Consider the following 24,389-nt stretch of genomic DNA (forward strand, 5'->3'; position numbering starts at 1 on the left):
TGATCCTATTGTAAATGGGATTGTTTTCTTTTCAGATAATTTGTTGTTAGTATATAGAAATGCTACTGATTTTTGTATGTTGATTTTGTATCCTGCAACTATATGATATTCGTTGATTAGATCTAACAACTTTTTGGTGGAATCTTTAGGAATTTCTATATAAAAAATCATGTCCTCTGAAAATAGAGAAATTTTACTTCTTCCTTTACAGTTATGATACCTTTTATTTCTTTTGCTTGCCTGATTGCTCTGGCTAGGACTTCCAGTTCTATGCTGAATAGGAGTGGTGAGAGTGAGCACCCTTGCCTTGTTCCTGATCTTTCCACCCTTCACTGTTAAGTATGATGTTAATGTGGGCTTGTCATATATGCCCTTTTTATGTTGAGATATGGTTCTTCTATACCTAAATTATTGAGAGTTGTTATCATGAAAGGATGTTGAATTTTGCCAAGTGCTTTTCCTGTATCTATTATGATCATATGACCTTTATCTTTCATTCTACCAATGTCACATAACACATTTATTGATTTACATATGTTGACTCCTCCTTGCATCCCAGGGATGAATCCTACTTCATGGTGTATGATCCTTTTAATGTGTTGCTGAATTTGGCTTGCTAATATTTTGTGGAGAATTTTTGCATTTATATTCTTTTTTTTTTTTTTTTGCGGTATGCAGGCCTCTCACTGCTGTGGCCTCTCCCATTGCGGAGCACAGGCTCCAGACGTGCAGTCTCAACGGCCATGGCTCACGGGCCCAGCTGCTCCGTGGCATGTGGGATCCTCCCGGACCGGGGCGCAAACCCGCGTCCCCTGCATCGGCAGGTGGACTTTCAACCACTGCGCCACCAGGGAAGCCCTGCATCTATATTCTTTAGGGATATTGGCATGTAGTATTCTTTTCTTGTAATGTCTTTCTCTGGATTTGGTATCAGGGCAATGCTGGCCTCATGATTTTTGAAGTCTTCTCTACTCTTCAATTTTTTGGAAGAGTTTGAGATTAATGGGCATTCATTCCTCTTTCAATGTTTGGTAGAATTCACCAGTGAAGATATCTGGTCCAGGGCTTTGCCTTGGAAGTTTTTGATTACTGATTCAATCTTCTTACTATTATTGGTCAGTTCAGTTTTTTGCTTTCTTCCTGATTCAGTCTTGGTAGGTTGTATGCTTCTAGGAATTTATACATTTCTTCTAGGTTGTCCAGTTTGTTGGTGTATAGTTGTTCATAGTAGTCTCTTATGACCATTTGTATTTTAGTAGTATCAGTTGTAAAGTCTGAGTTTTCATTTATAATTTTGCTTATTATTTAGGTGCTCTTTTTAAATTGGTTAATCCATTGGTTGTTCCGGAGCATGTTGTTCAATTTCCATGTATTTGTGAATTTCCCAGTTCTCCTCCTGTTATTGATTTCTAGTTTCATATCATTATGGTCAGAAAATATTCTTGGTATGATTTCAATCTTTTTAAATTTGCTAAGACTTATTTTGTGGGATAACATATGACCTAGCAAATGTTCCATGTGTGCTTGATAAGTCTGTGTATTCTACAGTTGTTGGACGAAATGTTCTATATATGTCTGTAAGGTAGAATTGGTCTATAGTGTTGTTCAAATCAGCTGTTTCCTTATTGATTCTCTGTCTGGATGATCTATCCATTGTTGAGAGTGGGGTATTAAAGTCCCTAACTATCATTGTGTTGATGTTTATTTCTCTTTTCTGTTTTGTTAGTATTTGCTTTATTTATTTAGGTGCTGTGATATTGGGTGCATAAATATTTACAATTGTTATATCTTCTTGAATGACTCCTTATCATTATATAATTACCTTCTTTGTCTCCTTTCACCATTTTTAGCTTAAAGTCTATTTTGCCTGATAAAAGTAAAGTTATCCCTTCATTCTTTTGATTACCATTTGATTGAATCTTTTTCCATCCCTTTACTCTCAGTCTATTTGTGTCTTCAAAGCTAAAGTGAGCCTCTTGTAGGTAGCATGTTGTTGCATTCTGTTTTGTTATCTGGTGTTCAGCCATTCTATTTTTTTGATTGGATAATTTAAATTATTTACCTTTTAAGTAATGATTGTTAGTTTAAGGACTTACTATTACCATTTTGTTAATTGTTTTATGACTGTTTTGTAGGTCCATTATTCCTTGCTTCTTATCTTGCTATCTTCCTTTGTGATCTAATGACTTATTTTAGCTTTGTGCTTTGACTCCTTTATCATTATCTTTTGTGTAAATACTACAGAACTTTTTTGAGTGTGATTACCATGATGCTTCCTTAAAATATCTTATAACAACACCCTATTTTAAGCTGATAACAACTCAACTTTGATAGCATTCCTAAACTTTACACTTTTACTGACCCCTCTTCACATTTTAGGTTATTGATGTAACAATTTACTTATATTTTATATTATGTATCCAATAATGAATTATGGTAGTCATGATTATTTTTAACACATTTTCTTCTATACTACAATTGTAAGTGAATTACACAACACCATTACAATATTAGAGAATTTGACTTTGATTATATATTAACCCTTAGTAGTGAGTTTTACACCTACATTCATATGTTTTTATGTTATTTATTAGCATCCTTTTATTCCTGCCTAAAGAGTTCCCTTTAGCATTTCTTGTAAGGCAGGGTAATCTGATTATTTTTGAAAAATATAATACATACGCATAGGACAAGACTGTTAGGATAAATAGTAAGTTATATTTGCTGATGATTCCCAAAATTATTTAAAAATATTTAATTTTTTCTCAGTTTTACTTAATAATATGGTAAATATCAATCAATATAACCCACATATAAACTAAAGCTCCTTGGGGTCCTCAATAATTTTAAAAGTGCAAAAGTCTTCTGAGACCAAAAGTTTAAGAACTGCTGCTCTAGGTGAATCTCAAGCATACACATGAGCTGGGTATCTGTGATAGCCTTTAAGCCCTACTAGACAAAATCTATGACATGGGTTTGCACAGAGGGCAACTGGAGTGAAGATTAGGAGATCTAACTGGGTCCCGGTGTCTGAGCTACTGCTGATTATAGTGTGCACATAAGCTAGGTGTCTGTGATATTCTTGGAGATCCAGAAAGACAATATATTAGAAAAACAATGACAGATCTGCTGGCCAAGATGCTGGGGTAAGTGTCAGGAGAGTTTCCTGGGTCCCATGGCCAGAGGCATCACCAATGATAGGACATTGGGTGAGTCAATTCCCTTCTACAGGCCCAAACTGATCACCAGGTTGAAATTGGGGAAGCTGCCCAGCTGTCCTGGAGTATTGTGGAGACCCACAAGATCCCAGCTGGGAAAACACTCAGCAGGGTAGGTAGGAAGGAAGGAACTCTGTTAAAGCCAAGGAATTATTTTAAGTATGGATGGAAAAGTTTAACAAAACAAAAAGAAAGTTGCATTCTGTTGCTTACTCTGATGTATTGATAGAAAGAAAAGAAGGAGCTCTGTTGAGTGCAAGGTCATCATTAGTTCTTATTATTAATGTTATTTATTGAAGTCCATTGATGCAGGTAGAATACTAAGGTCACCTAAAATAACGAGTCTCCTGTCTTCTAGGGAACTAGGGAAAATCACTAGCATCTAGTGTCTCTTTGTGCTATGAGTTTTCTACTTTATTATCACCAGGTTTTGAGAGGTAAGTTATGTTCTGACTGTTCTCATTCTTTCGGAAGTAATTTGGGTTTTTAATCCTTTCCTTTGCCTGAGGCTATTTTTAGTCACTGCCCATATAGGAGTTGTTTTGAAGTTATTAGGAAGAGTTAATATGGATATAACTGGCAAATATACCCTCATTTGGATTTTTGTGCCTATTTTGGAGAACTGCAGGAAAATCAAAAGAATCTGATCCTATTTTGTTTTTTAATGGCAGCATCTAATTTCTAGTCCATTCTTTGCACTCAACAAATGAATTTCCTCATATTTGTCCACTCATTAACCAGTAGATATTTACTTAGCACCCACCAGTGACAAAAGGGCAGTAAAAGATAACATGATAAATGTAACACAAAAGTGTTTCAGGGTGATGAAAATAATGATGTACCAGGTAGGCTGCCACTTTACAGCTGTGCAACCTTGAGCAAATGACTTTATCTCTGAAATAGTTTCCTTTAGGGAATATGATTGAAAATGGTGAAATGAGATGCCATAAAGTGCTTAGCACGGTGCCTGGCACATGGAAGATAATTAAAAAATCCTGCCCTCCCCTCAACCCTGCTTTTTTGCTCTAATTGCTACACCTCTTGGTACTTGAGGAACATAAAATACATATCCTAGATTGAGTTTTATTGTGAAAAGAATAAGCACATTACAGTATTGTCATTAACATATAGTTACACAACACCCCAAGAAAAGCACATTACTTCTGGGGTGTTGCGTGAGTATCTATATGTTAATGACAGAGCATAGGCAGCATACCAGTTAAGGTTTAAACCAGCCAGTCCCTGGACCACAAAAAAACTGCTATGTATAAGGGAGGATTCATTGAGCATTAAGAGCACAGTCACTGAAATTAAACAAAACTATATGGGAATTCTGGCTCTGCCACTACTTAGCAATAACCTTTGAAAGGTTTCTTAACTTTTTTCAGCCTTAGTTTCTCCATCTATCAAATAAGGACAATGGTAAATACATCGGAGATTTTGTAGAGTCAGGAAGGGAAATAACACATTTACATTATATATGACCTTCAGCACCATTTTTGTGTTGTAGAATGATTAGGGTGATATAATTGGGATAGGGATGAAAATATCACCCATTTCCATGTAGATGGTGTATGTACATTCCTGCTTCCTGTTTTCTTTTCTGTTGGTTGTATCCTTCAAGTTACAGAGAAACAGGATCCCACAAAAGAACAAAGCAAAATAATGATTCTGCCAAACAGGACACTATAATGAGAGGCAGGAAATCTGGGTCCCAGGGCTATATTCACCACATTCTCACATTATGCCATTGAGTAAGTCATTCCACCCTTCCTTACTTCCATCAAAACAGTAATAATACCACTTAGACCTGATGGCCATCCAGAAGAAGCATAATGAAGAGAAACTTGCTCAGTTTTATACTAAAATAATTACAAGTCTAGAATAATTAAAACCAATGAAAGTATATATAATTTAATGAAATAGAATAGAATGCCCAGGAAGAGACCAAAGTATTTATAAATGTATATTATGATAAAGTGGCATTTTCAAGTCGCTGGGTAAAGCAAACAACTTTAAAAATACTTTTATTAAATATTCAAAAGAAAATAAAGTTAGATTTCCTTCATCACAGCATATTATATAGGATATAATGTCAAATGATAAAAGTATTATTTAAAATCATATGTTCATTAATATACCAATATTTAATTTAAAAAAGCCCTCAATTATGCCTATATGTACAGAACATTTGGGAAAAATTTCACATATGCAGTTTGAATTGGTTCATTTGAATCACTAAGTTTACCTGATGATGGGGTGTATGAATGATGACTGAAGAAGGGACCTACTCAAATTCAGTGCATTGTTTCTATCAGTTTGAAATATCTCGAAGATGTCCATTCCATTCAAGAGATTTTTGTCTCAATAAAATTCCTGGTGGCAAAGGCTATCCAAGGAACTAATATTTATTTCTCAACTTACATTTTACAGATGAGGAATTGTTTTTTCAATATCTAGGGCCTTGTACCTCATTCATTCATTCCTTTATTCACGTAAAAAAAGGAACCCTCAGTAGTGACCAAGTGCTCAGCTTTTTACGTTGTAGGATTTTAGATGGTAGTGAGGGTCTTATGGCAATTATTAATCAATTGTGTTCCCTGATACTGAAACCATATTACCTTAACCAAAGGGTGAGAGTGTACAGAATGTCAGTTTCAAGGGAGAAGAAACGTCTTCGTTAGTTGCTTTTTGTTCCAATCACAGAATAATCCTAACTGTCTGGGGAGGTACGACTCAACATAAAGCCACAACCATTTCACAATTTCTGTGTGGCTGGCGAAAGATAAAAACATAATAATTTTTTTATTCTTTGCTTTTGACAAGACTTGATACAGTCATCTTTTAAAAAAAAGAAAGTCTGATCTCTGAATGCAAAATAACTTTTTGCGTTGCCAATAATGTATGCAATGCCTACCTGTGAACTTCCACTTCCCTTGATCAATTCCTCCAGGGAACAAAGCAGCTTTTCTCTTCCCATTATACACTTTCCGTGTTTATGTTAATCAGGTTTCTTGAGTTCTAGCTGTTTACAAAACTTACGAATTCCTGTAAGTCTCCCAGCATCTTGGGAGATAATCCCCCTTAATCATCTTGATGAAGGAAGATTCTGGCTTGCTTAATTAAACATCTGATTTACTTTGGGGATCACTATAGGTTTTAGCTCATATTTATGCCTTCCTTTTTATGATATTTTTGTAATTCCTAGACTAATATGGGTACTTGAAACTTGACTTTGTATCTTGCTCCAATAATTCACCCCTAAAGAAGTACTATTTAACTGATATTTTCTTTATGGGTATATGCTCATCAGTTTGTATAACAAATCCTTCCTTATTAGATCTCCTTATGTTATAACTTTATTACAGAAGTAGTATTTGTTTACTTAAGAAAAATTAAAAATAAGCTAAATAAAATAATAATAAAACATTCATGTCTCTCCAGCTATAATCAGTTGGATTTTGGGTATGTCATTCCAGTTTCTCTTTTTGCATATAACTATTATTTTTAAAAAAGATCATGCTTTAGTACATATAGATGTCTTTGATTATTTTTAACTGAGGCATAATATCTCATGTTATGGAAATACTATAAATTATTTACCTCATCTCCTATTCATGGATAGCTGGAATATTTCTAGTTGTTAAATTACAAACAATGCTGCAATTAACATATTTATACATAAATTTTGCTGGTTTTTATGAATTTTTCTGTAGGACATATATCTACTAATTTACCATTCAAAAGTATGAACATTTATATTTTACTAGATATTGGGAAATGACCATTAAAATGGCTATATCAAATTATCCGCCTCTACCTCCAATAGTATATGAAATTGCCTGATTCTTTGCAACAGTGGTTTTCAAATTTGACTGCACATTAGAATCACCTAGGGAGTTTTAAAAAAAATTATCAGCACACAAGTTCCTCTCCAGAAGAATTAAATCAACATCTCTGGGAGAAGAATCCTGGGCGCCTGTATTTTCTAAATGTTCTCCAGGTGATTATAATGCAACCAGGATTGAGAATCACTGTTATGCTTTCGCCAACAATGAAAAATGTTTTACTCTGACCTAGAAATTCTATTTGTAGAAAATTTTCTAGAACACTTGGGCAAATGAGTGTGTGTACAGTCCAGGGCTCTACCTTTGGCAAAAGAAAATAAGGTAAGGGAGTTGAGGACCCTGGTATTAAAATAGCAGAAAATAATGAATTTGGGGCTTGTATTCAAAACCGCTACTTACTCTGGTCTGCCATGTGTGTGACATCTTCGTTCAAAAATAGAATTTGTGTAAGTTCTCAGACTATATATTTGAAAGCATTGTATAGAGCCTTCAATAAAGAATGTAAAGCCTGAACACAGGGGAATCTTTTGGGAAACATAAATCATTTCCTTCAACTGAAAAAACTTAGTAGACACTGATAATGTCAGTCTTACAAATATGCAGAAAGGCAATTCAACCATTAGATGCAGATTCTTTTTTTTTTTTTTTTTTTTTGCGGTACGTGGGCCTCTCACTGTTGTGGCCTCTCCCGTTGCGGAGCACAGGCTCCGGACACGCAGGCTCAGCGGCCATGGCTCACAGGCCTAGCCGCTCCGCGGCATGTGAGATCTTCCCGGACCAGGGCACGAACCCATGTCCCCTGCATCGACAGGCGGACTCTCAACCACTGCACCACCAGGGAAGCCCTAGATGCAGATTCTTTTAAAAGACGGATGGATATCTATAGAAGTGGTCACAAAAATTTCTAACTGGGGAAACCTTTTCACAAACACACTCTTACTCATAACTGCAAAGTGGAATTCCCTGGTGTTCCAGTGGTTAGGACTCCGCACTGTCACTGCTGAGGGTGCGGGTTTGATCCCTGGTTGGGGAACTAAGATTCCACAAGCCGCACAGCTTGGGAAAAAAAATATATATATAGATAGATAGATAGATAGATAGATAGATAGATATATAGCATAACCGCAAAGTGAAGCTGCTTTGATTGAAGGTGCTGTGGAACACACAGAACCAACCCATGCACCCTCCCCTAATCCTCTGCAGTGCCTTCTGAAGCATTTTCAGATAATCCTAGAAGTCAAGGAAACATAGATTGAAAACCCCTGTCCTGGGGTAGAGCATCCGACTGGTATACTAGAAGTGGGTTATAGGTGTATCAGAGATACTGCTTCCCTCAATGCTCCGAGTAGTTGCAGCAGGGAATGCAACAGCGACTCCAGCTAGAGTCACTGGGGCTGATGCCTTTAATGGAGAGCAAATGTACAAATATGATCATTTTCTATGTGTGCCATTACATGATAAAGATTAGGGGGCACTGATCTAGAGAACAGAACTATTCAGTATATAGCCATGGCTATAAAATAATGGTTCTGGTGTTCTTGTGTGACTCAGAAACTGGTTCTGAAAGTAGTTTCAATGTTTCAAACAATTACAGCATAAGTGTAGGGCTTTCCATGGGGGCCATTGTAAAGAATAATATTCATGGGCGCTTACAGTTTGATGTTTGTTAAGGAGTACAATCAATCTCATATCATATTGTCATATTGTATAGAATCAAGATAGTTCTGATAAAAGATTAATGCTTCATATTCTTAAACCACAATAGCATAGCTATATATGAAAGTTACATAATATTTCATGGGCCTAGAGGAGTCTACTGTACTCTTTCCAATGCAACATTCACTTTCCATTGTCATGTTAAAATGACATTCCATCATCAAGGAGGAGAGGGATTAGCACTTTCTTGATTCAAAGAATGCACCTGGAAACACATTTCATTTTGCGTTACTATTCCTCCCAACCATTGCTAACATACTAGGCATTTTGTCTATTCTTGACATATTTTAGAGTTTTCACAAAGTACCTAACTGGGCTGTGGGGAGTAGAATAGCAAGTTTCCCCTGTCCAGATGGAGGATTAACAACTTCTGGAGAAAAAAATTTCTACCCCACGCTTTTATACTGTGCTTTATTTTGAATACCACAACATGAGAACAGCCAAGTTTAGTTTGCTAAATGTTCAACATGCACAACAAACATTTTTCAAATTTCTGGAGTTCTCCTCTCCTTCAGGGAAACTTTGGCAATGACTATCGAGAGGGACGTGGCACCTCTAGGAAAGAGGTAGCCAGAGTTCTTTCAGATTTGCTGACAGGGTATGTAACACTGTCCAGCTGAGAGTAGGTGTCCAGAGATAAGCTAAGAGGGTCCTATGAACTCTTAAGGCAAAATCTGCATGTTGGTTTACTAAAGATGTTTTATCAACTCATGATTAATTATGATGATGTTTTGAAGCTTATTTTATAAAATAATGACGAATCTCTTTAATCTGAAGAACTTGAAATATTTATATAATCTTTATAAGGCTATAACTGGAAAGCAGTTTTGCTCACTGCAAAGCTTGTGCTTGTCTCAATAATAATAACCCCCATTCTGTCTTGAGTTGTATTTGCATGTACATATCAGTTGCCAGTCTACTGACTGTGGTTGTTGCCTAAGGGTGGGCCCGTAAGAGAGTTCAGGACCTAAACTCTGTAACACAATGTCAGCAAGCTAAACTCTTCACTCTTCTGTTTTAAATTTAGTTCACAAAGTGTAAAGTGGTACAACTTTTCTGTTCTGGTTGTCAGTTGGTGGTACTTGTCAGGGCTTGAATCTGGAGATCATATGGGAGGGGCAGCAATGAGGGGGCATGAGTAAAATAGGCAAAGTGATGCATGCATGTATATACTCCACTCCTTCTCCCACTAGGTGATAGGGTCCATCCTTACATCCCTAGAATTAACCCAATGGAATATAGAGGTGCGATTTAACTGTCACATTCATATACAGAGTATTTATGTAGCCTTTAAAATGTTATAAAAACAACAGAGATGATTTTTCTGCCTCTGAGGATAGCAACGATTGAAAATATTGATACTGAATGTTGATAAGAATATGAAGAAATAGACATTCATGCACCATGGGTTGAGGGGATATATTTTGAAGGTCAGTAAGCAAATATATGTAAAAATTTGAAAATATCCATGAGAAGAAGAAAATCAGCCCTTGACATCCATGAGCTGGCCCAGCATTCTCAGCTAAGCCTTGGTGTTTGTTCTCTTGTCGAATATAAACAATTTCACAGAACATTAACATCCGATAAGGCCACTCTGCGACTGTGATATATCAAGACAAATGTAATCATGTAATCTGTAATCATGTATGAACACAGAGAAACATTGTCCCATTCACAAAAATGGCCAAATATCCTCCTATTCTGGCTAATATAAGTGGCTGCTGCTTCTTTACCTATCACAACTCTAGCCTTGACCTAGTCTTCCCCATTTGTAGAACAAGATTTATTTAGATACCAAATCATAGAATTACAGTTGACCCCTGAAAAAACATGGGGGTTAGCGGTGCTGACCCTCCACGCAGTTGAAAATCTGTGTATAACTTTACGGTCGGCCCTCCCTATATGTGATTCTACATCCACGGATTCAACCAACCATGATCATGTAGTACTGTAGCACTATTTATTGAAAAATATCCACTCAGTTCAAACCCATGTTCTTCAAGGGTCTACTGTACTCATATTTCCTGAGCTTTCAATCTACAGCAAAGCCTCACTTCCTTAAACCCTCCTCCAAATCACCTAACACAAGTCCTAATCCTAAAATAAGTTGTTTCTAAAACCCCCTTACTGAAGCAGCCCATGATTCCCCATGGTGTGTGTTCTTCCTCTCTATAACCTAACTTGTTCAAATATTGGTGGTTTTGGCTGGAGGGCATTGCCATTCATGATCTTTGACAAAGTGGCTCTATTTGAGGGCATTGCCATTCATGATCTTTGACAAAGTGGTTCCATTTCAAGGAATTTGTCATACAGAAATATTCAAACAGGCATGAAGACATAAACAATGATGCGTCACTTCTCACAGAAGAAAAAATATAAGAATATGCTAAAGAATAAGAATATGAAAGAATAAACTAATAAGTATGTTGCATAAAAACTATAAAACGCTGCTGAGAGAAATTAAAGGAGACCTAAATAAACAGAAGATTCAATATTGTTAAGATGTTAGTTCTCCCCAAATTTATCTACTGATTCAAAGCTATCCCAATCAAAATCCCAGCTGGAGATTTTGTAGAAATGGACAAGCTGACTCTAAAATTCATATGGAAAAGCAAGAGTAAGAATAACCCAAATAACTGAAAAATAATAGAGGACTCACGCTGCCTGATTTCAAGACATTATAAAGCTACAGTAATCAAGACAAGGTAGCATTGTAATGAAGATACACAAGTAGATCAATGGAACTCAATAAAGAGTCCAGAAACAGACCCATTACATACAGAGACAACTGATTTTTGACAAAGATGCAAAGGCAACTCAGTGGAGAAAGAAGAGTCTTTTAAGCAAGTGACACTGTACCAACTGGATATCACTATGCCAAAATTGAACTTCAACCTATATATAAGGTGTACCATATATAAAAACTCAAAATGGATCATAGACCTAAATATGAAACCTAAAACTGTAAAACTTTTAGAATATAGGATACAATCTTTATGACCTTGGTTAGGCAACAATTTCTTATATTTAACACAAAAACACAATTGGTAAAAGAATTGTTCTTCATTAAAATTAAAAAGTTCTGCTTTCCAAAAGACATTTTTAAGAGAATAAAAAGACAATCCACAGACTGGGAGAAAATATTTGCAAAACATATATCTAATAATACACTTATATCCAGTATATATAAAGAACTCTTAAAAATCGACAATAAAAAGGAACCACTCAATTTTAAAAAAATGGGGCAAAATATTTATACCTACTTCACCCAATATATATGGATGGCAAATATGCATATGAAAAGATGTTCAACATCATTAGTGATTAGCGAAGTGCAAATGAGAACCACAATGAGATATGGCTAAAATTAAGAGATCAACCATACCAAGCGTTAGCAAGGATGTGGAGGAATCAGAACTCTCATGCACTGCTGTGGGAATGTAATATGACGCAACCATTTTGGAAAATGTAAAAAGTTAAATGTATACCTCCCATATGACCCACATCCCACTCCTAGGTAGTTATCCAAGAGAAAAGCAAATGTCCATACAAACAGTTCTACAAGAAACAGTTGTAGCAGCTTTATTTGCAGTAGCTCAAATCTGGAAAAAACCCAAATGCCCATCAACAGATGAATGGATAAACTGTGCAAACTGTGGTATAGACATATAGTAGAATACTACTTGGCAATAAAAAGCAATGAACTATTGATACACAAAACAACATAGATGGATCTCAAATAATTATGCTGAGTGAAAGAAGTGAGATCCCCTTCCCTCCAAAAGAATATATGCTGTATGATTCCTTTTATGTAAAACTACAGAAAATGAAAATGATTCTATATTGTCAGAAAGCAGATCAGTGGTTGTTTGGGGACAAAACAGGGAGAGGTGGGAAGGAGGCATTACAAAGGGGCATGAAGAAACTTTTCAGGGTGATGGGTATGTTTGCTATCTTGATTGTGGTGATGGTTTCATGTCTGTATACATATGTTAAAACTTACCAAACTGTATACTTTAAATATGTGTGGTTTGAGGTATGTCAATTATATCTCAATAAAGCTATTAAATAAAAGCATGTGGTAGATCTGTATAATACTAAATTGGAAAGATAACTGAAAAGACAAAAAGGCAAGTTGCAGAATACTGTAGTTCTATTTCTGTAAGAGAATAAATTTATGCATATTCTTTATTCAGATGATATGCAATGAAAGATTAGGGCACTATGCACCAAATGTTAACACAGGAAAAACATTAAGAGATTCAAAAATATTTGTAGAAGCCTCTTTATTGATATGGAAAGATGGTCACAACATACAGTTAGTGGGAAGAAAGGCAAGTTACAAACAGTATTTACAGTATGATCTTGTTTTAATTTCTTAACTGTTTAAAAATCTCAAAGCATATAACCCAATATTTTTACACACTGAAACATTCTCTTCAGCTCAGACCAGGGGTTGTAATTCCTACCCTGAGTCTATAGCTATAGCCCAAGTCCTGGGAATGCTTTCTGGACCGCAGACTTCCAGGAATCACTATCACGTAGATTGAGGCAGCAGCTCCTCTCCTAGCTTTCCTGTTTTGTGTTGATGAAGCTGCAGTTCTGGGCCTGGGCCTAAATTTCTCCAATTAAGTTTATCCTGTACAGTTTTAGCTGGTACAAATGCAGAGAGTAGGCTTGCCTACTAGTAAAAGATAGAACCGTTTATCTTTTCATATGACACACAGGAGAATAAATTATAAATGGTAAACAAATTAAGGTATAATTTTGCAAGGAAGAAAAAAGCAATTATCTTTTAAACTGTAAGGTATGAAACAATGTACAGAATGATTCCAGTTCTTTATTGAAGAAGATAGGAAGGACACATAGCAAACTTCAGTTGTTTGGCTCCAAATCTACATTTCATTCATTCAACAGTTTGGGGCACCTACTGTTTCCCAGACACTGCCAGTTCAAATCCATACACTCATCCCAGACTTTTCTTCTTACTCCAGCAAGGTTTAGCCAAATGCCTAATGGACATGTGCATTTAGAGGAAGTTAAGAATTGCAAGACTGGCAGGGACATTATCTACAGCAAAATTGAATCATTAAAACCAGTCTGTGAGCCTTGAAGGCTGCCACACAAAAAGTGGAAGAGGACTATAAGGTAGTGCAATGAGAGCGGGTTTTGGTATCAGACAAAACAGCTATGCCACACTTGCCTGCTGTGGGAATCTAGGAATAAGTATTCAACCTCCTTAACTGCCATTGGAGGCAATCCAGAATAACGAGTTATAATCATAAAAAAAATACCAGTACATAGCTCAGAGAACCATTGTTGAGAAGAAGAAACCTGTAAAATATAATGCCAACACAGTATCTGACATGAGTGGGTACTCAGGAAATGTTTCCTCCCTACATCTACCTCCTTTCTCTTCTGCAAGATTACTTGACATAAATGAAATAGCCTAACAATATAGGAGTTATAAATGTAGTAGCAAAATAAAAGATGAATATTACATTTTATCTGAGATTCAGGGCCATTTGTGTGTTGTAGAATGAGTTATCTGATGCAGGTAGAATAGGGGGAAAACAGTAATTCCTTTTACATTAAACAGCCGGTAGCAACCCTGCTTTCTTTACGTATTGAGAGTGCACATTTGGCAATGAGTGTGTGTGTATACATATATATGTGTGTGTGTGTACTGTTAGATATCTTTTTGTGTGTATATGCCTTGTTTCTACAACTAGATTATAAATTCAAGGATATTATCTTTTTAAATCATTTGAAGCTGCAAATGGATCTAAGCAGATAATAATGAAAAGTTAGCTTACTTATGATGCACCAATTTGCTATCTTAAATGTTAAAAAGCTCCCCATCTACACAAGAGAATAATCAACAGATGTTTTCAACTCACAATGAAATATTAATTTGATACCCCAAAATGGTCTAGCTCAGACCTAGACTGTCACAGGTAATATTGTGTTAAAGATGTAATTTATAACATGCACATTGTAATAACCAAAACATTATGCATGGCTCTTTGGGAACACACAGCCTGTTAGAGTTTGGAGATTGTTCAAAGGGTTCTCTTCTATTTCTAGCTCATTTTACATTGTTTCGATGATCACTTTAACTTCACGGAAAATGGCCATGAGTGTATTATAACTCAAATGATCAACAACTACAATTGAGCCCTTTCTGATATGCTCCTTTATGTTAATAAATATGGCCACAGCACTAACGAGATTGGCTTTTGCCTCTTTTTGGTTAAAGATGAGTTTTAATGCTGCTAATGCTTTTATATTGATCATGTCTCTGGCTGCAGTTGGATTTTCAGACATATTCAAAAGTACTTTCAAAACAAGATTTCTGGTTTTACGATTTCCCAGGGAGAGCAAATGAAAAAGCTCTGAAAAGTAATTGGCAACAATGTGGTGATGGTTAGAATCAGTAGCCAGTTGTCCTAGTATCTTTAATCCGGATTGCTGTCCAGGTGAGTTCAAGGGAAAAGACATGGTTTCCTTACACATATGCTTAACATGTAATTCAACCTTGCGTTGTCTTTCATCCCCAGAGGGGGGATTCAGAGTAATTACAGCCTTTTTTCTCATTTCAGAGGAAGGAAAACTAAGCAAGCTTTCAATAAGTGTCACTACACCCACCTCATTAATGAACTCTTGGGCAAATGGATGAACATTAATGATCCCCATTGCAATTTGAGCTATTTTATGAATGAGAGGATCAGTAGTTGATTTAAGTAAGGTAACAAGTTTTTCAAACTCCTCAGAATCCATGTAGCATTCCATTTTGCAAGGGCAAGCAAATGGCTTAATCCCATTCACCTCCCTGATCCTGATTTGGCGTCTAATCTCCTCTATGGTCTGGATACAAGGGTCAGAACCAAATGGGTACTCAGAGACAGGCTGTGAGCTTGAGGGAGTGCTCCTAGAAGGGCACGCTGTTGCCACAGGCAAAGAATGGGTATTTTCCTCAGCGGAGGCCAGGACAACATATGAAGGAGGCTTTTTCTCAAATGGGACTTGGGATCTAAAGCCTAACACTGCTGGAGTTACAGCAGGAGCTTTGGGCCAGATAGTTACCTCAGACCAGTCCTTGGGCCTATCTTTTTCATTAATTTCATCCACAGGCTGGGGCTTAATTATCCTGCTCACAGGTCTAGGGTTAGGGTCAAAACTAGTTTCATCTCCATCCCAAAACCAGCTCCCAATAACGTTCTCCTCCTCCTCCTCCTCAGCCCCTGGCCTAGCCTTGCAGTTGGCCCCAGCCACAGGCTCCAAATTCTTAGCACAGGATGGGGGACAAATATCAGCTTTACCTTCATCCTTAGCACTGAAACGATTACCAGCCTCTTCTCCATTCCAGAACCAGGAACCAACACTGGCTTCTTCCTCAGCCCAAAACCAGGTATCAATACCAGTCTTATCTTTACACGTAGACCTGGACTCAGCACTGGACTCAGCACTAGCCTCAGCCACAGAACAAAACCGAGATGCTCTAGTGGCCTCATCTTCAGCTTTGGGACTGAAATCTGCCAGAGCTCCTTCCTTCATCTCAGTAACAATCTTGTTCTTAGACTCTGCCTTCACCTCTGCCACTGGATCTTCCTGAGTCCCTGCCTTGGCTATTGCTTTGGCCTGGGTCTTGGCTACAGATCTGACTACGCCAGTAGCCTCCCTCTTGGCTTCAGCTTGTACACCAGCCCTATTTTCAGTTTTGGTCTTCTTTTTACTCTCATTCTTTCTACTCCTATTCTTTCTACTTGCATTCTTAACCCCAGCCATAGTTGAAGCCCAGTTATGTAGATAGCTCTATACAGTCTTGGCTTTGGTTCTCAATATGTCCCAGGTCAGTATCTTAATATTCTTTTACTGGGTTGAAGGTGATGATCTTCTGTCACTTCAAGGCCACCACAGCCACCACTGGAGATAGGCCTGAGGTGGAAGAAGAAAATGGGCTTTGAGTCTCTTCCAACTGTGCTTTTCTATGCAGAGAGCCACAGAGGACATGTGAAAGTAGAGATAGATTGTGTGGTAGGAGAAGTAGAATAGTATAAAACTCTGTTACCTCATTTTATCCCTTCCACAGTCCCACTAATGCCCAACAATGCCCTGCCCAGGCACTTCCATACTCTTGTCTCTGCATCAAATAGGAACAGAGACGATGGGAAAGCTTGGTGAAAGTGAGAGAGGCTAAGGAGTGTCCAGCCCCTTTGGTATATACCACTATACTCTATAGGTCTATCTGGTAGGCCTCACACCAACCTGCACTGATCTGGTGCAATTTTCTCCTTTCTTGCTTCCAGTGTTGATAAGCCCTATAGTCGACTCACAGGCAGACCTATGGACAAAAACACAGGAGGGATTGGAATTTTAAGTATTTGGTAGACAGACATGCATTCTGGCTTCTAAACCCAATACCTGCCTTTCCAAATCTGAGGCTTTGTGAATATAATGTTTCTGGCCTCCTTGGTCCTCCTCATGGCTTCCTTCCCCACTTCCTAGGTATCTATCAATTACCCTATAGGCACAATCCTGGCTCACCCTAGCCCCATTTCCTATACATAAATGTGAGGGCAGAGGTGTGTGGGAAGTTGGAAGACAATGGCTCCAAGATATGATCTGGTCTTACTCGCCAACAGCCAATTCCCATTCCCAATCAATAGGGGTGCTCAGGCTCACACTCACCTTGGATCCAAATGAATAGCTTTTGTCCTCTTTCTTAATCAAATTCAAAGTGAACAGCTACCTGCAGATTTCTACAGTACTCTATAAAGGAACAAACCTATGGATAGACAAAAAGAGGAAAGAAAACAAAAGAGACTGAGATGGCCCAACACCCATGACAAGTGTTACAACATATGCTTCTGTACATTCAAGGCCATGTTAAATATCTCCCACCTGTCTTCTCCTCCCAAATGATCCCCCATCCACTCCCCAAAGACCTGCAGCTTGTCTAATCACACCTCCCAACACTAAAGTCAGTCATTTTCCTAGCAGAGGCCACACCTTCCTTGAACAAAAAGATGAGGTGCAAGAATGGGTAGTGGAACAACTGTATTTAGAAGACAGGCAGTGAACATAATGGGGACTACTATTTCAATACCATCTTGCATGCCCCTGCCTTTCCCCTTCCCCACACATACATAGTTCCTATCTCATTCACCACCTATGCCAGCCAGCCCACATAGCAGGTGTCCTCAGGAGATGCTACCCTTACCACTACAGAACAGTCCACTAGCTGGAGAAGAGTCACGCCCTATAGAAAGAGAAGGGGCATTCAGCAAAACACCAAGAGAGTATGTTGACAATGGTAGAAAAGTATCAGGTTAGTGAACAGATTCCCAGAATTCAGGTCCTAAAACCTCCTTTTGAAGAATCAAGGAATAAGTAAATAAATGTCTCTCAGGTCTCAGAATTTCCCAGGAACTCCACAAAATCTTCTGTGGGACTGCTTCTGCACCAAAATGAGAGGGGGCTGTGAAGGGTAGCTGGGGTTTGGGTTTCCAAAAACAGAAAATGAAGATGCAAACTGACTTCACGCGTTCTAAATTGACCCTTCAGAAAAATTTCTTCTCTATTCTGAAGAGCCATTCTCACACCTTAACATATTAAGGTGGGCTAGGATGTTGAGAAAACAGATCCCAAATGAGAAAGATGGATTAATACATTATTTATTTACACGGATCCTTCCTGTGAAAGCCTATTGACTCCTCAACCTGCCATTTTCTTGCATTTAATTGGGTCCAAGACCTAAATATGGAAGGCAACAAAACTGCTGTATTAAGAGGCACATAAACTTTTCATTTTGGTGTCTTCATAATCTACTCGCTCAGTTCCCCTTTCACGGAATGTGCCAGACCTACCGCGCACACAGGACACTCTGGCATCAAAGAGGCGCCTGTGCGAAGGGACAGCACCCGGCACGCGGGGTCCCACAGACCCCTTTCCAGAATCAGGGCCCGGGCGGGCGGCCCCCCGCGCCCGCCCGCTCGGCACCGGGCTCTGATCGCCACCCCAGGCGGCCTCTCCGACGCCCCCACCCCGGCTCCCCTCCGCCATTTCGCCCGCAGCAGCCTCCCCCACAGCCCTCTCCTGGCACAGGCACCGTCGACGGCGGGGCGCGGGCGCCCAGAAAGCCCGCCGGGGAGCGGCCGCGCCGTTTGCCTCCCCAGGACCCGAGGAAAGACCTGCGGCCAAGACCTCGCGCCCCAGGACCGGTCCGCGCCGGTCGCCGCCCCCTCAGCGCCAGGGGTCCCCCAACGATGCGCACCTCTCTCAGAGACCCGCTCCGACCCGGTTGCCTCCCCCTCGTCAGGTTGCCAGGGTCCGCGGTGCAGGGTGTGAGCCGCTCGTCGCCCCCGAGACACCCCCAGTTGCTTTCGCAGACGCAGGGTCCCGATGGTCGGCCTCCCCCTCCTGTCGCAGCTCCTCACTCGGATTCCCACCGCTCGCCGTGCGGGCAGAATGGCAAAGAGGCGTCCTGCCCCCCGCGCGGCTGCGCCAAACCCGGCAGGGGCTACGAAGGCTGCGGCACCAACCGCTCGCGGCGAGGGTGTCGGGAAGGGGGCGGAGGGATACTGCACGAATGGGCTCGACGCCCCCTCCCAGACCCACCGTAGTTCCGACCCAGAAAGGGGCGGGGCCTGGAGGAGTCCCGGCCTCAGGGGCGGGGCCACGCCGGCCCTCCGCCACTACTCTTCGGGCGACCACCCTTCCCATCCCGCACACTTCTGGCACCGCAGCGTGTGGGGCCAGTGGGCGGTGGGCAGTGGGGGCCGGGGTTGGGAGGGTAGGGAGGGGCCGCGCTGGAGGGAGCAGCGGATGGATACAGATCGTCCCGGGGTGTGTGTGTGTGTGTCTGTGTGTGTGTGTGTCTGTGTGTGTGTGTGTACCGGCCTGATCGGAGTCCGCCCCCCTACCCTCCCCCATCGCGCGCGCCATCCTCCCTGGGCGCCAGTGGCAGAGGAGCTGTGAGGACGGCCCTCCCCGGGTCTGCTTTCCACCTTCTGGGGCCGCGGGCGGGAGGAAGGTGGGAGGCGGCGCCCGTGGAGGCCGAGCCACTGCCCCTCTTCTAAGGGAAGGCAGCCCTAGACAGACCTCTGGCCTGAGGAAACAAACCACCTGTCTGCGCCAGTGTCGTCATCCTGTCTGCCACACTGCCATTTTCTCAGTCGCAGTGGTAGCACGGTAGCACACTTTGCCATTTCGTCGCCCCCGCAGTTGCCCAGGAAAGAGGGCCTTTCCCTCTCAGGACACGCACCGGCTCAGACAGTCCTCCCTGTCTCTCATCCCATAGCCAGGTAGGGCCGGTCCTGGCTTCTCTTCCCGGGTTCTGTCAGGTCTTCTCTTGCAGTTGCCTTCAAGTGCTCATCATCTTTGGCAGGGTGGGAATGTGGCAGGGATTAGAACCAACTGGGATCTCACACACTTGCCATACACACCAGTCTAGTTTATCTATTAGGGCTATTAACAAATAAATTATTCTTATTTTTAATTCCAAAATCTGCATTATATCTGAGCCTGGTTCTGATGATTTGTGTCCTTAAATAATGCTTTTTCTTGCCTTTATTATGTGTTATAATTTTGTGTTGCAAGCTGGATATGATGTGTTGGGTAATAGGAACTGAGGTAAATAGACCTTCAGTGAGAAGCTTTATGTTAAGCTGGTTAGCAGTTGGGCTGTGTGTAATGTTTGCTGTAGCTATAGGTGTCAGTCTTCAAATTCCTCTAGCGTCTTTATTTTTGTCTCTCCTCTTAACTTTGTGTTTCCCTAATTACATCTTGCAGAGAGAGTCTGCATCTTGCAACTCTTTCAGCTGCACTCCATTGTTACTACACTGGAGGCCTGTTAGCATGTAGAGGAGAGGAAGTGTTATATAATATTCTGGTTAAATTCCAGTCTTTTGTGGGCCTGTCTCTAGACTGTGACCTTCACAAGTGTTTCTTTAGCATCTTTCTCCCCTTTACAGGAGAATGGAAGGCTAGAGTGTGCTGGATAGGAGGAATGCCTTTCCCTCAGCTGGGATAAGGCTCTGGGAAAGTCTTTTCCGCTGGAGATTAGGCCTTTGTTATGGAGAAGACTCGGGGGTGTATTTATTTATCTTTTTTTTTTTTTTTTTTTTTGCTGTACGCGGGCCTCTCACTGTTGTGGCCTCTCCCGTTGCGGAGCACAGGCTCCGGACAGGCAGGCTCAGCGGCCATGGCTCAGGGGCTCAGCCGTTCCGCGGCATGTGGGATCTTCCCAGACCGGGGCACTAACCCGCGTCCCCTGCATCGGCAGGCGGACTCTCAACCACTGCGCCACCAGGGAAGCCCGGGGGTGTATTTATTGAGTGTACACTTCCCCTCCCACTGCCAGAGCCCTGAGGAGATCTTTCTGGAATATTCACTATGAGAACCTGCTGGAGTTCCTGGAGGTAAAGCCCACAACACTGCTAAGACTGCAGGTCCCTAGGGGTTTCTCACTCTCCTGCTATTCCACCCTCAGTCTCTATCAATTTGTCAAAATTCCCACTTAAGTGTTCTTACCTGTTTATGTCTCTAGCAGTTTCTGCTCTATGTAAAGAGATATAGGCTGTGACTCTCTGGATGTCTTTTCTCCAGAATTTGGGGTGGTCATTTGCCCTGTGACCTCAGTTCTCTGATGGGTCTAAGATAAGTCATTGATTCTCAGTTTGTTCAGCTTTTTTTCTTGTAAGTACAGGAACAATGACTTCCAAGCTCTTTATATGTCAGAACTGAAACTGGAAGTGTGTCCTATGGATTTTAACAGAATAACTAAAGACGAATGAACACAGCTTTCATCCTCTTCTTTTCAGCTGAACTTCAGATCTGGGAATAAAGTTGCCCTTGAAAGCCTAGCTGCTCCATAAATACCTGCTCTTTTCCCTCACAGGTATAGAAAATTTACGTGACTCCCTGAACCTGGCATCTCAGCCCCCAAATTCTTAACGTGGAGTGCAGATTAGAATTCAGACTTCCTGAATCAAAGTTCCTGGTGGTGAGGTCTGAGCAACTGTGACTTAACCCCAGTAGAAAAGTCATCTCTGTTACCACCACCACCACCACCACCATGAAGCGGCAGTGCACTATACTACTAGGTGCTTGCTTAGACTAGAGTTACCAGTTTCTGATCGCTGGAAGCACTTTCTAAAAGGAGGCTGCATGGGATTTTCTCCCCTGGGCTCTAGCGATGCGCACCTCTCTCAGAGACCCGTTTCTCTGACTTTCTCCCCTGGGCTCTACTCTGGGACTTAGCCAGACTTCAGAGCCAGGCAGTCCAAAGTTTAAATAGAGATTTTACCACTAACTATTTGTGTCATTTTGGAAAAGGTACGTAATGTTTTTATAACTCAGTTAAGTCATCCCTCAAAGGGGATTGGTAATAACTACTTCACAGGATTCTTGTACACACTAACTGAGAAACTATCTGATATTCTGAAATATCTGCAAGTGTCAGGTCTTTCTAGTTCCTATTAAAATTGTGATCTAGTCATATTATGGGGTGGGCTGGGGAAAGCAGTAAGAGTAGATGAAGTAAGTCAGAAAGAGGAAACCAAATACCGTATGCTAACACATATATATGGAATCTAAAAAAAAAAAAAGGTCATGAAGAACCTAGGGGCAAGACGGGAATAAAGACGCAGACCTACTAGAGAATGGACCTGAGGATATGGGGAGGGGGAAGTGTAAGCTGGGACGAAGTGAGAGAGTGGCATGGACATATATACACTACAAACATAAAATAGATAGCTAGTGGGAAGCAGCTGCATAGCACAGGGAGATCAGCTCAGTGCCTGGTGACCACCTAGAGGGGTGCGATGGGGAGGGTGGGAGTGAGGGAGACGCAAGAGGGAAGAGATATGGGGACATATGTATATGTATAACTGATTCACTTTGTTAGAAAGCAGAAACTAACACACCATTGTAAAGCAATTATACTCCAATAAAGATGTTAAAAAAAAAAGAGTAGATGCTATCTCCACGGTGGCTTTTAGAGGTCATGATTGCTAAGACATCACCGCTGTGCTCTTTCTTACGGCAACCTTGATGCTTTGTATATTCTGTGTTGCTTAACATAACCCTTTACTAAAAGAACATCACTTTTACATAAGTATGCTCCCTCCTCCCTGTGGTGATGTGCCACAGGGAGGGCTGATCCAAATTCCAGAGGTGAGTCTGCTTGGTCTAAGGATAATGCATCCCCTTGGTACTCTGGTTCAGGAATGGCTGGTGATGTAACTCTGCTCAATGAGACATGAAGAAGAGAAGATTGCAGAAGGATTTCTGAGGAAAGTGTCCTCACTCATAAGACAAAGCCATCAGTAAAGGTATCTCCTTTTCTTCCTTGGAAAGTTGCTTGACTCCTTGCAGCCATCAAGTTTCCAGCCTTAGGATGGAAGTTGATATTATGAATGGCAGAAGAAAGAGATGGATAAAAGCTGAGTCCTTAGCTGAATCAAACAATCACCAAGACTTCTCTGCCTCAGTACTTCTGATCTGTGGATAATAAATTTCCTTATAAAGTTAGTTTTAGTTGAATTCCTTGTTATATGGAACAATCCTAAATGTTATGTATGCTCAGGCACAAAACAATGCTTCAGTGAGTAATAGTTCCTGACTTTTGTCTGTCAGTAAGCCCTACCTCTTAAAACCAGTGGCAGAACTCATGTTTCCACATGAAAGGAAAACTGTAGATTCTGAACATCTTGCCTAATGATTGCTAGAGGTCTGACAACTGTGATTGGCTTCTGTTTTAGATTGAAAAGGAAGGCTTCAGGCAGAAAACCTAAACCTTACTTATCTAGGGGGTTCAGAGGTACATTAAATACGTGAGCTTATAGATAAGCCTAGTTTCAATTCAGAGAGTCATTGTGTGGAAGTGCACCCATGTGAAATATCCATAGTGTAAAGATATCAAAGGTTATCTGCTTTCTATCCTGAGGACTGAACTGAGGTAGAGAAAGATAAATTCATAGTGTCAACAGCCAGAAAGTTTTGGTTAACTTTCCCCAGGTGCACTGTACTAAGCAACACAGGTATAGAAGGAGGTGGATATTTGGGATTTATCAAGAGCTGAGATTTTGCCAGGACAGTGGAGCCAGGCGCTAGAGGATGAGGTAGGTGAGTAGTAAAAATGATGGCCCATTAAGTTGGGAAGGAAGGAAAATCCGGAGTATGCTGATTCACAGGTAGAAGGGGACAAGGGGCAGGGAGTCTAGCAACACTCAGGTTCAAGTTTCTTTATGATGAATAAAGTACTTTGCTACAAGCTGTAAGGAGGAGAAAATCTGATGATGAAGATAGTCATGGTGATGATGGCAGCTTTTAGTGATAATTAGCACTAGAGGGATATATTGGGCTGGCAAAAAAGTTTGAACGAACTTTTTGGCCAACCCAATAGATGTAGTGTAGTGGCAACACATGCCAGCTCCAGATTCAAACTACAAAGGTTTGAATCTCAGCTCCTCCGCTAATCAAATCAAGCTCTGCTAACTGAGCTTGCCAAGTTACGAGTCTGTGCCTCAGCTTCCTCATGTGTAGAACAGAGACAATAACAGCATCTACTCTATACAGTTGTTTTGAGGATTAAATAAGTTAA

General features: G+C 40.5%; 1 protein-coding gene across 2 annotated transcripts in view; it reads right to left on the reverse strand.

The window, feature by feature from the left end:
- Positions 1-13,068: 13,068 nt before the first annotated feature.
- LOC132512982 (G protein-coupled receptor associated sorting protein 3-like) overlaps positions 13,069-24,389 on the reverse strand; it is a 145,454-nt gene continuing 134,133 nt past the window's right edge. Inside the window, exons 4-6 of one of the 2 annotated variants that reach the window (XM_060137125.1) lie at positions 17,474-17,570; positions 17,051-17,126; positions 13,069-16,720 (exon numbers count right to left, since the gene is read on the reverse strand). In XM_060137125.1, the coding sequence (XP_059993108.1) occupies positions 14,876-16,570 (1,695 nt within the window). In that variant the 5' untranslated portion in view covers positions 16,571-16,720; positions 17,051-17,126; positions 17,474-17,570 and the 3' untranslated portion in view covers positions 13,069-14,875. The remainder of the gene's footprint in view (positions 16,721-17,050; positions 17,127-17,473; positions 17,571-24,389) is intronic. The other variant, XR_009538408.1, reaches the window with a different exon arrangement.

This window comes from Lagenorhynchus albirostris, chromosome X (genome assembly GCF_949774975.1).
Source record: "Lagenorhynchus albirostris chromosome X, mLagAlb1.1, whole genome shotgun sequence".
Classification (NCBI taxonomy): Eukaryota; Metazoa; Chordata; class Mammalia; order Artiodactyla; family Delphinidae; genus Lagenorhynchus; species Lagenorhynchus albirostris.